This window comes from Leguminivora glycinivorella, chromosome 3 (assembly GCF_023078275.1).
Source record: "Leguminivora glycinivorella isolate SPB_JAAS2020 chromosome 3, LegGlyc_1.1, whole genome shotgun sequence".
NCBI lineage: Eukaryota > Metazoa > Arthropoda > Insecta > Lepidoptera > Tortricidae > Leguminivora > Leguminivora glycinivorella.
This window is the reverse complement of record NC_062973.1, coordinates 14,757,674-14,772,316: the sequence shown is the minus strand read 5'-3', so window position 1 is coordinate 14,772,316 and position 14,643 is coordinate 14,757,674. Positions and strand designations below refer to the sequence as shown.

Sequence of the window (14,643 nt, the reverse complement as noted above, 5' to 3'; positions counted from 1 at the left end):
TATGTGATAGGATCTGAGTGGCAAGTACAATCACAATCTGAACAAGGAATAAAGATTGAAACCTCGGTTATACAGATTGCAGCAAAAGTAAAAGAGGGAAAAACGATATAATGTAACTGTTTACCCATCGTTAAGCTAACTGACAAATAGGTACCAGATTATTTTACAAAATAAAACGCCTAATACATATATCATAAATTCTTATATAGGGTTTCTCAATAAATAAACAAATATGTACGTTGTTTATTTATTGAGAAAACTAACAGCGATACAGAGTAATTTTATCTTATGCTAGTGTACAATAATATGGCCAATTACAGGATTTCCTTTATAACTTGTATTGTATAGATACCTAACATATTATATTTACTTCTCTACTGTGTATTCAACGATTTTACACTGAATTACTTTTTTTTAGAGACACATTCATAACCGGTCAACTACTCATTTGGCGGCTATGTTGGTCATGGATAGTATTCATAATTTTCGTATCCCTCTTGTACATTTCCAACACGTTGTTGTTCCTGCTGTACCAAAGCACATTGGCTACGCAAGACGAGCATATGATCAGACCGCTGATCTTTCCGATGTGGTTGCCAGAAGACGACCCTTACAGGACACCGAACTATGAAATCTTTCTTGCTCTGGAAATTGTACTCATATTTGTGGTGTTAGTCACCTTTGGCTGTAAGTATTTTCATACATTCAATATAAGAAGATCATATCATCCCATACATTAAAATGCGACCGCCTAAGAATGCGCATACACTACACCACACATAGATGGCGCCACAAAAAAAAAATGTCTTGTAGCTTTCGATTATACTTGTAGATGGCGTTAACGTGACTCGAAAGTGACACAGCCAATCTACAAATAATCAATGGCAACAAGGCATTTTTTTTGTGGCGCCATCTATGTGTGATGTATGTGTATGCGCGTTCTTAGGCGGTCGCATTTTAATGTATGGGATGGTATGATCTTCTCATATTTAATCTATGGTATTTTTCTTTTCAATACTTGTTTACTTAACACATTTTAACTTGATAAGAAAATATAGACTTAACTAAGTAACTAATTATTACGGTAGGTACATAATTCTGCTTCTCTTGACTTATTCAATATCTTTTGATGCCTTAAATTTTGTCGAACTACACTACTCAACACTCAACAAACACTTAAAGCAAAGAAGTGATATGACTTGTATATGATTTGATAAGTTAGGAACATGCCCGCCTCATTATTAGCAGTACAGTCGACTACAAAGAGATGTATTCACTTTTTCAACTTATTGCATTGTAATAAGGTGAAAAAGTGGATACATCTCTTTGTACTCGACTGTCTGTATAACCAGCGGTCTAGATCGTCAATACTTCTAGAATTACCTGAACGTGTTCACTGCAGAAACCTGCTAGGCGGGCGCTTAGTCGATAATCGCATGCGCTGTCTGAATGTAGGTACTTGTATAGAATCTTTTGAGCTTGTGGCGTGTAAATGTGTGCCTTAAACGGCCGAGTAAATTCTAGTCTGGCAACACCATCCCCGACACGTTCTTCTTGTCTCGCACTGCAACGAGCGCACACGCCGCTCCTATCCTTTAATTAGATAATTAAGTTAAACCTTTGTTGTAACCTGAAAACCGAATTATACATCTCAAGAACATCCGCTGTATCATTGATGAAGACATCACCCTTCGCCCCCTATCCGGAAATTGGTGACTACGACGTGAGTGACGACGACAGGTTGAGCGACGCAAGTAGTTTTTTGTGTCTGCTCCCTGCCTCCTCATCCGGATATCGAGGGCAGGATCGTCGCCAGCATCGCAACAGTGAAGTGGTTGCGATTGATCATCAACTTTGGTTCGAGATTCTGTTCGGTGGAAAAATTCATCAAGGTCAAGGACACACCCGGTGGGCGCGGTCCACGCTACGAAGCTTCAAACGTGAAACTTGACATACGTCATTCTACGTTTTCCCGCCTGCCAGCTGTCAGTGTCAAGTGTCACGCAAGTAACCTAACTTTTCTAAACTTTTCACTCAATTCCTGTGTTTTTCTTCAACTAATCCAAGAAAATAACAAAAGTGTGTGTGCTTTGCGATAACCAGTGCCTAAATAATAACAAAACTAACCAATATTGCTATATAAATACGTCTCGGTGCTGGAAAACAACTAACTTTGGTGTACAAACAAATAACCCGGATTAACCAATACTTTTTTACAATTTCAACGTCTCGATTTGTGCTAAAACTAACAACTAAAACTGTTTGGTGTGTGCAGTGTGGACTTTTATTGCTGCATTTTAAATTTATGCTCATTTTCAACGCCTGACTTTGTTCTGTTGCATAACTTGTACTTTTAATTTTAAGTTTATGCTTGTGTCTTGTGTTTTGTTTTATGTCTGCATAATTTCTTCTTTGGTTGTGGTAAAATCTTAAAATGTCTCTTGAGGAGTTGCGGAATCAGCTGGAGGCCTTAAAGGTGCAAAATGCGGCTCTTCAAGCCCAGGCCCAGCAAACTGAGCCTGCAACAGCTGACACTGTGGTATCATCTAAAGGTGTATGTGGTGTTACTGTCAAGCTGCCTCCATTTTGGGCCGACCGTCCAGCAGTGTGGTTCGCCCAGGCCGAGGCTCAGTTCCATCTCGCCGGCATTAAAACCGACATCACCAAATTTAGTCATGTCATTAGTATAATCGACCAAAGGCTAATTGGTGAAATTGAAGATGTCATAATGAACCCGCCAGAAGAAGACAAATACAAAATCTTGAAAGAAGAACTCATAAGACGCCTTTCTGTTTCTGAGCAACAACGGGTGGAGCGACTCTTGAGTAGTGAGGAGCTCGGGACTCGCAAGCCCTCTGCCTTCTTGCGCCACCTTCAATCTCTTGCAGGTACAGCCAAGGACGATACCATCTTGAGACAGCTCTGGATGAGGCGGCTGCCGGGGCAGGTCCAGGCTATACTCACCGCCCAGTCAGACATAAGCTTAGAAAAGCTTGCTGAGCTGGCGGACAAGATCATGGAGGTGAATCCAAGCCCACAGGTATATAAGGTAACAGCTCCACAGCCCAGTTTTGATGCTGTCATGGAGCGTCTTGAACAATTAACCCAACAGGTTGCTGCCTTAACTGCCAGAGAGCAACGGGGGAGATCTCGCAACAGATCCAGACCGCGTAGCAGAAGCAGAAGTAACACCCCGGCCAGCAATGCTACCCGACTATGTTGGTACCACAAGCGGTACAACACCCAGGCGACCAAGTGCAACCCGCCTTGCAACTGGAAGTCGGAAAACCAGAACAGCGGTCAGTAAAGGCGGGGCCTGACTGCTGCTCTATGGAACCGACCAGCCGCCGTCTCTTTGTTACCGATAGGGTGACAAAGTACCAATTTCTCATCGACACCGGATCAGATTTATGCTGCTACCCTTACCGCTGGCTCAGAGAGCCGAGGAGACCCACTGAGTGGGACCTTAGAGCAGCTAACGGTAGCACCATCCTGACCTACGGTACTGTCAACTTGAGACTGGACTTCGGGCTGCGACGGGATTTCACATGGCAGTTTGTGGTGGCAGAAGTAAATTCAGCTATCATCGGTTCAGACTTTTTGGCTCATTACCATCTTCTACCAGATTGCCACACCCAACGCCTTGTAGACGGTAAGACAGGTCTCAAGACCATTTGCTCTACAGCTACTGTCACACAGCCCAGCATCAAATCCATCAGTCTACGGGACTCTCCTTTTGCACAAGTGCTTGCTGAGTTCCCTGACATCACTAAGCCTCCTGGATTTCAGCGGTTAGTCAAACACAATACGGTGCACCATATTAGGACCACAGAATGCCCACCCATTTCCTGCCGTCCCCGACGCTTGGCACCTCAGAAGCTTTCTGCTGCCAAGGCGGAACTAGAGGACATGGTACGTATAGGGGTAGCTCGGCCATCCGAAAGTGCTTGGTCCTCTCCATTACACATGACAACGAAGAAAGACCAGTCTTGGCGTCCATGTGGCGACTATCGCGCACTGAATGCCAGGACTATTCCCGACCGCTATCCAGTGCGCCACATCAACGACTACGCGAATAACCTCGCAGGCGCCACCATCTTCAGCACACTTGATCTGGTAAAGGCGTACCACCAGATCCCAGTAGCTGAGGACGACATACCTAAGACCGCCATCGTCACCCCGTTTGGCCTCTTCGAGTTCCCTTTTATGACATTTGGGTTAAGAAATGCAGGTCAAACCTTTCAAAGGTTCATCGATGAGGTCACACGGGGTCTCGACTTTGTTTTCCCATATATAGACGACATACTTGTCTACTCAGCTGACGAGACTCAACATAAGGAACATCTGCGAATCCTGTTCAAGCGGTTGCAGGAGTATGGGCTAGTTCTCAACCCTTCCAAGTGCGTCTTAGGCGCAAAGGAAGTAGTGTTCCTGGGATACCACGTGAGTGCTGAAGGTACTCGCCCTCCTCAGGACCGTATTCAAGCTCTTATTGACTTTCCCCCTCCAAAAGACGTTCAAGGCGTGCGCCGTTTCCTTGGCATGATAAATTACTATCGCCGTTTCATCCCGCACGCCGCGAAATGCCAAGCACCTCTTGTGGATGCCGTAGTAGCCATAAATGGCAAGGGAGCCAAACCGTTCCCATGGACACCTGAGCTTCTGGCAAACTTCGAGGAGTGTAAGTCAAGCCTGTCTAACGCGACCCTACTTCAACACCCGGTCAACGACGCACCTCTGGGACTCTTCACGGATGCCTCCAGCGTCCACGTCGGATCCTGCCTACAGCAGTTCGTGAACGACCAATGGTGCCCTCTTGCCTTTTTCAGCAAAAAGTTGACCCCCCAGCAATCTCAGTGGCCAGCATACTATCGAGAACTCTTCGCGGTGTACGAAAGCGTACAACACTTCCGCCATATTCTCGAGGTTCAACATGTAACCATTTATACTGACCACAAGCCGCTGTTGTACGCTTTCGTACAACGTAGAGAAAAACTTCCGCCATCGCAGCTGAACCAGTTATCGTTCATTGGCCAATTCACAACGGACATCAGGTACATCAAAGGGGAGGACAACGTTGTGGCCGATGCGATGTCACGGATCGAGGCCGTCTCGTTAGAGGAAGATTACGAGGCGCTCGCTAAATCACAATTAGAGGACCAAGAACTTGCCGATTTACGTCAAGGTAACTCCAGCCTTCAGCTCTCACGCGTAGCTATACCTGGCACGGATATCTCCATCCTTTGTGACGTCTCCACTGGCAAGCCTCGTCCTTATCTGACCCCTTCATTTCGTCGTGCGGTGTTTGACAAGTTGCACAACTTGAGTCACCCCGGCGTTAGACCCACCACTCGACTTTTGGTTAGCCGGTATGTATGGCCCTCCATTCGAAAGGACTGTCGTAGGTGGACTCAGTCTTGCCTTGCGTGCCAACGTAGTAAGGTCTCAAGGCATACCTCAGCACCTCTAGGTACGTTCGAGCAACCATCTGGACGCTTCATGCACGTCCACATCGACATTGTTGGTCCCCTTCCCGTCTGCGATGACTATCGTTACTGTCTTACCGCCATTGACAGGGTTTCCAGGTGGCCAGAAGTGTGGCCGATGCGTTCCATTACTGCCGACGAGGTGGCCGATACCTTCGTGCAGGGGTGGATATCTCGTTTTGGTGTTCCTGCTACAATAACTACCGACCAGGGCACTCAGTTCGAGTCTGATCTTTTCAGGCGGTTGCTGCACACCTGCGCCACCAAGCGCGTACGCACAACCGCGTATCATCCCTGCGCTAATGGGATGATTGAGCGCGTCCATCGCCAGCTTAAGGCCGCACTCATGTGCCATTCAGGCTCGTGGACACGCGCTCTCCCTCTCGTTCTTCTCGGTATGCGAACCGCCTTCAAGGAGGACTTGAAGGCTACCGCTGCTGAGATGGTCTACGGGGAGCCTCTCCGTCTGCCCGGGGAGATGCTAGTCGCTGAGTCGAACGAAGACCGACTCGACAATCCTGCTGATTTTGTCGTCCAGCTGAGACGCAAGATGTCTGCTCTTCGTCCGACTCCTGCTTCGCGACATTCGACCCGGACCGTTTTCATCTCTAAAAATTTGCCCACGGCGACACACGTTTTTCTACGTGATGACACTGTACGACGCCCATTGCAACCCCCTTACACAGGACCTTTTGCCGTAGTGAGGCGTTCCACGGACGGGAAAACCCTGACCCTGGAAGTTAAGAACAAAGAGGTTGTAGTGAGCGTCGATCGTGTCAAACCAGCTTTTGTGGACACAGAGGAGACTGTCGATTCTGGTGCTCCTGCTTCAGTGGCTCCGCCGCCTCAGGATGTACCTCATCCGCAGCCAGCTGCTACAGTGGCTACACAGCCTCAGGTTGTACCTCATCCGCAGCCGGCTGGACCCGCTCCTCCTATTACCACAACCAACCGTGATCGGCCAATTACCACACGTGCAGGCCGACACGTAAGATTCAAAGAGAAAGATGATTATTGTTATTTTTAATTACCTCTTAGTTCTAGTTTTGTAATTATAGACTATTATTATTTCTTATGTTATCCTTCTCCGTGGGGGGGTGGTGTGGCGTGTAAATGTGTGCCTTAAACGGCCGAGTAAATTCTAGTCTGGCAACACCATCCCCGACACGTTCTTCTTGTCTCGCACTGCAACGAGCGCACACGCCGCTCCTATCCTTTAATTAGATAATTAAGTTAAACCTTTGTTGTAACCTGAAAACCGAATTATACATCTCAAGAACATCCGCTGTATCATTGATGAAGACATCACCCTTCGCCCCCTATCCGGAAAAGCTCTTGAAACTCACTTCTTTATCATTTTAGTGTACGTATACATACTGTTCCACCTCCTGCTGCATTACTACAACCTGATGGACGTGATCCTGATCGCTCTCGACGAGTTGTTCAAAGGGCTGGATGATTCGGTAGTGGCACTGCCGAGTGAGCACCCGCGGAGGCAGGCAGTGCAAGACGAGCTAAATGTCAGGATGGCCCAGATTGTACGCTGGCATCTGTCAGTCTTCGAGTATGTCCATATTTTCTAGATGTAGAAAATGCTTGTATATTTTTTTAGTTCGATAATGGGGAGCCCAGAAAACTTGTCTTGTAAGTTCTTGTGCACTACAGGCACGACTATCAAAGTTTTCCAATTCTGCATTAAAATAAAGAATTCCACAACACAAAATACACAGACTAAAAATTAAGCTCTCTCGTATTAATCGGGCTCTGCAGATTTATAGATCGTGTCATTTACGATTACGCGAAAATTTACCAAATCTATTTTTTTATAACATAACAATTCGACACCGAGCTCGAGTCTTCGTGAATGAACAATATACATACTTTATGGCCTACGGGCATGGGAACCTTTACAAAGAGTAGTATAATATATATGAACCTTTACTCATACTGTCTTATTTTATTCAGTTCTGTGGACGACATATCTTCAGTGTACGGTCCGACGCTGGTTTACCAAGTGATGTTCAGTTCTATAGTTATTTGCTTAATGGCATATCAGGTTGCCGAGGTTCGTACAATGATTCCTTATTCAATACATGCATTAACAACAACTATTCTATACCGCAACAAACCTATTTTCACATTTACATAACAGGGGGCCGATTTTTGAGTCTCACGGTGAAAACGGTGACTTGCCTATTATTTTCAGTGACAATTTTCTGAATTCGAACGCGTGGGACTCAAAAATCGGCCCGCAGATCGTAAACATGGACACTACGGATATGTGGCCACAATCTTATACTAAGTGTAATATACATATCGTCACTACTTTTAAAAAATCTCGTATCTCACGCTGTTCCTCAAAGTTAAAACGCAGTAAGTCTATATGCATTCCATACATACTTACTAGAATTTTCTTTTCATTTTCAGACGAAGATACAAGTTTTTTAAAAGTAGTGACGATATATTAGTCTAATAGGCCCACTAAAAATTGCATTTGTGTACTTAAAACTAATTAGAACACGTAAATCCTTGTAAAATTTTCAGCAATTGTCGGAAGGCAAAATAGACTACCTGTTTGGTATCTTGGGCATTGGCGCTTGTCTTCAGCTTTGGATTCCGTGCTATATTGGGACTTTACTACGGAACAAAGTAAGGGTAATTAAGTATTACACTATTATGTTGAGTTCTACATGTATCCACTGAACACGCCTACCATATATAACCGGTGGACACTCTATTTAGTGATGCAAACATTGTAAAACATAAAAAAAATGGACCAGTTACATTTGTCCCCCTGTCGAGATTTGCCCCGCTGTACCTTATAAGCACAGTATAAGGATATATCAGTAGTTAATCTCCGGCAGCGGCGGCGCGGTCGTTACTACTGCGCAAGGTCACGCAGGGTTGTACAACGTTACTATAATCGACTTCGTACAATGTAAGTTGTTGTAAATCTAATAGGTACTATTAACTGTAAGTAGGTTTTAGTATAACAATACCACGTCATGACACCACATTAGTCAGTATTGAAGATACAAAAAATCATTATAAATATATTACTCTCATACGCGCAATAGTAGATTGTGTAACAATAATTGCAAAAGCGTTAATTTAAGTGTTCATTTTATATGTTTTCTCTAGAATACACCCAATCCATCACAATAAAAAAAAGATTCGTTTGAACTAGAAACGTAGGTACCTACTGTCCTACTCGTATTAGTAACTGTGTATGGCGCTATGCTAGTACCAACGCTCTTTCTACCTTTTTATCTAATAAAGATTCAAGTACGTATTTGTTTCTTAAATACTGACGAAATCATATTTACATAAAATGTTTGAATAGATGTTTGCACAATATTTAAGTAGGTACCAAACTTTCGAGCTAGATAGATCGCAGCATCTACCTAAATGTCGTTACAGATAAATCCTTATTGATTTTAATGTGTCATTCTAGCTTTAAATCTCACTTTTACGCCATTTACGTAAGCAATAATGTACCTAACACTGCAAATATATAACAACCACTTACTTTTCTGGGTGTCTAGGAATTCTAAAGAATGACATTTCCGCATTTTGAGAACTTTCCATACACCCATAAACACTACAGTAACGAAAATATGTCTTCGGTGCTGACGTCATTTTCTCCCGAACTCAACACGTCAACACAGCGCGCAAACGCGGCCCCGACTGTCCAGCCCAATAATCACCAGTTTCGCATGTTTTCGCCGCATGCGAGGGGAGGGAGGGGGACACACCGCGCGGCGTGAAGTTTGTAAGAAGAGTTATTACTGGTTTTATACTGTGTTATAAGTATATTACCTAAGTACAAAGATAAGACAGCAAATAAAAACAGAAAATAATACCGATACCGGGTCTAAATTCCATACCTACACGTTCTTTAATTATTTCAATAATCCTGGAAAGATACCCAAACGCATGGGCCAAATTTCCATTAATTTAATGTTTTGGTGTGTCCAGGGGTTTTTCGTTGGGGACCGCTGCTTCTACTGCGGGTGGCACGAGACGCCGTTATCACGGCTGCTGCGGCCAGACCTCATCATCTTCATACAGCGCACGCAGCGACCTGTCGCCATCAAGTTTACCGGTCTACCGCATCTGCAGCTTGAGACTTTCTCTTCGGTAAGAATCCAAGCAACTGGATTCTTAACAGTCATCATCATCCTCCTTGCGTTATCCCGGCATTTGCCACGGCTCTTGGGAACCTGGGGTCCGCTTTGACAACTAGTCGCAAGATTTGGCGTAGGCACTAGTTTTTACGAAAGCGAGTGCCATCTGACCTTCCAACCCGAAGGGTAACAGGCCTTATTGGAATTAGTCACGGAAAAGCGACTGGCAAATATCAAATGACATTTCGCACATAAGTTTCGAAAAACTCTTTGGTACGAGCCGGAACAGCCGGGGTTCGAACCCGCGACCTCCGGATCGTAAGTCGCACGCTCTTACCGCTAGGCCACCAGCGCTTCTTCTTAACAGTATACCTAATTACCTACGCTACAAATTCATCGCTCCACAAACATCCACCTTTATTAAACATCCTCAATATCCTGATGAAGCCATCGCCGGCTGGTGTGACAGGGCCCTAAGCGTAGATTATCTGAATCGGAGACACTAATACGAGTATGTGTAATTGTGTATTCGCCGGACAGGACACAACACAAAATTCGAAAAATATATGGTGTGAATAAGTGGCAGAACCAAACGCTCAAACTGACCCGCGAAAAGGAAACACTTGAAGGCTTTCCTTGTCATGATATTGTCGCGGCATTTACACCATTCAACTAGGGAACAAATCAAATTATTTTTCCCCTCACTAGCTCGGAAACACGTGTTTTGTCTTTTAATACCAGCGGGTAAAAACGCATTTAATCCACTAGTGGGTAAAGTAATTTAACCTTGAATAAAGTCAAATTAATTGCTTTAAAATTGATAAAAGTAGGTGAATCTAGTAATAAAGATGATTTACCGCCTGTGGAACTACTCAAAGCAGTGACAAACGCATTTTTTGCGTTGTAGTTTCCTAGCTATAGTGAGGGGAAAAGTTTTGTGTTACACTCGGGTGCAAATGTATTTTACTTCTCGTGTGTTCAAAAACTCGCAAGTTCAGGATTCTATTCTCAAACCACTCGCTTCGCTCGTGGTTCAACTATAGACTCCTTTCACTTTCTCGTTTTTCAATTCCACACTCTGCGTTAAAATACAACTTTGCCCCCTTGTATAACAAATAACTATTATTGAAGCTGAAGACCCGGGTTCGATTCCCGGCTCGGCCAATGGGCCTTGTCGTTTTTTCTTTCGTGTACGATATCTATTTCAATTTATAATTTACACCATTGGTATTGAGGGTTTACACCGCGTCCGTAGAGTATATGCGGAAAGAGAAGAGTCTTACTTATTCATAAACGTACACTAAAGTTATCAATCCGATAAAGTTCGTATGTCCCTTTCCGATGTATTGGTATGATAGAAAGGGACAAACGAACTTTATCGGCTTTATAACTTTAGTGAACGTTTATGAATATGGGGGTAAGAATGTAGGTATGTGAATTATGGGATCTTTTACACTCCACATGAAGCTTTTGTTCAACTTAATTATCATTAATGAAGTCATATCGGCAATTAATTCAAGGATATGACTGAAGTGATTTATTAACCAGGAAATGAACATCTCGACACTATCTGAAGGATATTCCAGTTACAATAACATTATGTCAAGTAGATAATAAACGTATGCAAGTACTTAATCATAACAATAAGGATCGACAACTTGGACACGGCGGTTCCTCTCTCTGCAGCTCTGACCAGCAGCTGGGGCCCTGCCCTGCTGCTGACAGCACACTACACTAGGTTAGGTTTTTTATAATGCTTTATATTTTAATAACAAAACTACCGTGAGACACTGACATATTAAACATGTAAAATGGGGTAACTCACGTAAAATTTACGAAGATCGCTCGACATGTTTCGTTACGTAACGATAGGCAGTCTGCGTCGGGATACCATCGGCATCGCGCGTGCTCAATGAAAATGCTCCTCGTTACGGAGCGAAACATATCGAGCTATCTTCGACAATTTTAAGTGAGTTACCCGATTTTACATGTTTAATATGCTTTAGGTATATTTAAAATACCAGCCATTTATATTCTATTGCTGAACATAGGCCTCTCTTATTATGGTCCTAAATGACTTGCGGAAAAAAAATGCAATGCGGGAATTACGCCAGACCTAATTATTCTTCCTTGCATTATCCCGACATTTGGCCACGGCCCATGAGAGCATGTGAGCTCTTGGCGGCTAATCCCAAAATTTTGCGTAGACCCTAGTTTTACAAATTCGACTGCTAGCAGATGATCCAGCTCAGAGGGAACAGTCCGGCTTCCTTACGATGTTTTCCTTCACCGAAAAGCTACTTGCAAATATCAAACGGCATTACGTAAATTTGTACTTCCGTAACTTAAGAAGTAATCGTAAGTTCCAAAACACTCATTGGTAAGTAAGAGCCGGGGCTTGAACCCCCGACCTCGACCGCACGCTCTTACATCTAGGCCACCAGCGGCTACACACATTAGTCTTAAATTATGATCAAGTAGATTTTTTCCCGGGACTTCACCCGCGTACTAATCTAATTTTGTTTCCCAATACAAACTTTGGACCCCTATTAGACCCCTTTTAGGAAGTGAATTTTAAAAATCCTTTCTTAGTGCTCCTCTACACCTTATAAGGAACCTACGTGCCAAATTGGGCCCACTGCAATTTAGGGGTATTTCACTAAAAAAGCTGGCCAAATTATTTATATACATTTCTATAAGTAGTTCTATTGTGCCAATCCAAATATGATATATTTATTAATTTATTATTTTTAATTATGTATATCGACTAATGGCCAGCTTTTTTAGTGAAATACCCCTATGTGGCACCGGTTTCGGCTGTGAGCTGATATATCAGTCAGTAAGTCAGTCAGTTTCTTCTTTTTAACCGTCGCCTCATATCTCAAGAAGGACGGTTATCAAGTCGTCTGTATGTTTTTATTTTTTATGTTTGTTCCTCGATATCTCCGTCGTTACTGGACCGATTTTGAAAATTTTTTTTTGATTGAATGTATATGCATACAGATTGGTCCCATTTTTCTCAGAACCCAGTTCTGATGATGGGATCCTGGAGAAATCGAGGGAACTCCTCAAATCTGAAAGGCATACATATGGTGATTTTTGTGTTTTTAAAGGAACAGCATGCATTTAGGTACGGAACAGTGACATTTGGTGCAGTGGAACTGCTGATGATGGCCAGAACGGAACTCTTCAAATCTGAACGGCACGCTTATAGTGACTTTGGTATTTTTATACGAACAGCATGCACTTTCGTCCAGAACAGTGACATTTGGTGCAGTGGAATTTCTGATGATGGTCAGAACCGAACTCCTCAAATCTGAACGGCACGCTTATAGTGACTTTGGTATTTTTATAAGAACAGCATGCACTTTCGTCCAGAACACTGACATTTGGTGCAGTGGAACTGCTGATGATGGCCAGAACCAAACTCCTCAAATCTGAACGGCACGGTTATAGTGACTTTGCCATTTTTATAAGAACAGCATGCACTTTCGTCCAGAACAGTGACATTTGGTGCAGTGGAATTTCTGATGATGGTCAGAACCGAACTCCTCAAATCTGAACGGCACGCTTATAGTGACTTTGGTATTTTTATAAGAACAGCATGCACTTTCGTCCAGAACAGTGACATTTGGTGCAGTGGAACTGCTGATGATGGCCAGAACCAAACTCCTCAAACCTGAACGGCACACTCATAGTGACTTTAGTATTTTTGTAAGAAAAACATGCATTTAAGTTCAGAACAGTGACATTTATTTAGTTATGTTTGTTAAGCATATGTTTTGAAGTCAATGTTTGTCAAGCTTCGATTTCTTATAATATAATCGGATTCATGAGGAATTAAGGAAACTCCTCAAACCTTAACGTTATACGTATATTCATTTGTGTTGCCATCTAATAATTAAAGCATTAGGTAAAAGCAGTTTTAAAAAATACTTACACATTTCTACATAATCCAACATTCGCAAGTAGCTTTCACCAGAACCCAAAAGGCGACGGTTTTTTTTTCTTAAAAATTATATATATTTAGATTTAGCGTGTAAAACTATAATTGAACAAGGAAAATGGTGTAATTAAGTAATTGTGCCAATACTCAAAGACGATAGCTACGCACTTTTGACCCTAAAACTTGTTTGTTGCAGATAATGAGTAACGCGTATTCGTTGTTCAACATGCTGCGCCAGTACAAGTAAACATTATCCTGCAAGATGGTCATTAAATTCTAGTACAATTAGTGGATATTATTTACAATTATAGGATGGAAGTATGAGAGGATACAACTTCGTCATTCTCGTTAATGGGATGGTTTGGAATAAACTGCATACTCGGGTCTTCCCACGCCTATCATCGCAGAATGGGGGAAAAACTAATAAAACAGAACTTTATGCCTACGCCAGAGCTCTCCAAACCCCGCTTGCAAACTCGTTTTTCTAACGACCATATGCCCCTGGCGCCAAAAAGTTTGGACACCCCTGACCTGACCTACCGCGATAAGCACGAATCATACCTAGAACATGGAACGAATTGTTCATCGATTATTTATTACACGAAATTATTTTTAAAATCGGGACTTCAGGGTTGGAGGCCAGTTTAATATGTAGTCACTAGCTCCTAGTGAGTATTCTTTGGTCACTAGTCATACGACGCGATTAAGTCCCGAATTTAAAAATAATTATGAATCGTTCATCGTTCGAAACGAGCGTTCTTAGGTGTGGCGAAACTTTTAAAAATAGTTGCCCTTAGGTATTTGGCTTTCCAGCAGAAAAGGATCTTTATGCACCAGGCTTTTTATTCTATCAGGCACATCTAACAAAAACTGCCCAAATCGACACTACTTAATCTCTTGGCCATTTTATGATATGGGTAAACTGGGTAAAAGATTTTTGTAAAACGCTCAGACAGTTCGATTGTCGAAACGTCTTATGTTTCAGGGTTCACTCAAATTCGTTCGCGATTGCGACCCATAGTTTGGGAAAGTCCACACGGACAGGGCTTGGCCGGCAGGCAGGCTTGGCAGGCATTAAGGAGGC

At 43.0% G+C, this 14,643-nt stretch overlaps 1 protein-coding gene across 1 annotated transcript; it reads left to right on the top strand.

The window, feature by feature from the left end:
• Positions 1 to 324: 324 nt before the first annotated feature.
• On the top strand, positions 325 to 13,944 carry LOC125242595 (odorant receptor 4-like). Its single transcript, XM_048151384.1, has 6 exons — positions 325 to 687; positions 6,849 to 7,050; positions 7,452 to 7,551; positions 8,031 to 8,135; positions 9,465 to 9,626; positions 13,756 to 13,944. The coding sequence occupies exons 1-6, from the start codon at positions 564 to 566 to the stop codon at positions 13,804 to 13,806; spliced, it is 744 nt and encodes a 247-aa protein (XP_048007341.1). The 5' UTR covers positions 325 to 563; the 3' UTR covers positions 13,807 to 13,944.
• The last annotated feature ends 699 nt before the right edge of the window (positions 13,945 to 14,643 follow it).

Excerpts from the sequence above, each read along its gene's own strand:
- LOC125242595 (XM_048151384.1), top strand. The coding sequence starts at position 564 with ATGATCAGACCGCTGATCTTTCCGATGTGGTTGCCAGAAGACGACCCT. Across the intron at positions 8,136-9,464 it reads GGACTTTACTACGGAACAAA|GGGTTTTTCGTTGGGGACCG; the intron begins GTAAGGGTAATT and ends TGGTGTGTCCAG. Across the intron at positions 9,627-13,755 it reads AGCTTGAGACTTTCTCTTCG|ATAATGAGTAACGCGTATTC; the intron begins GTAAGAATCCAA and ends TGTTTGTTGCAG.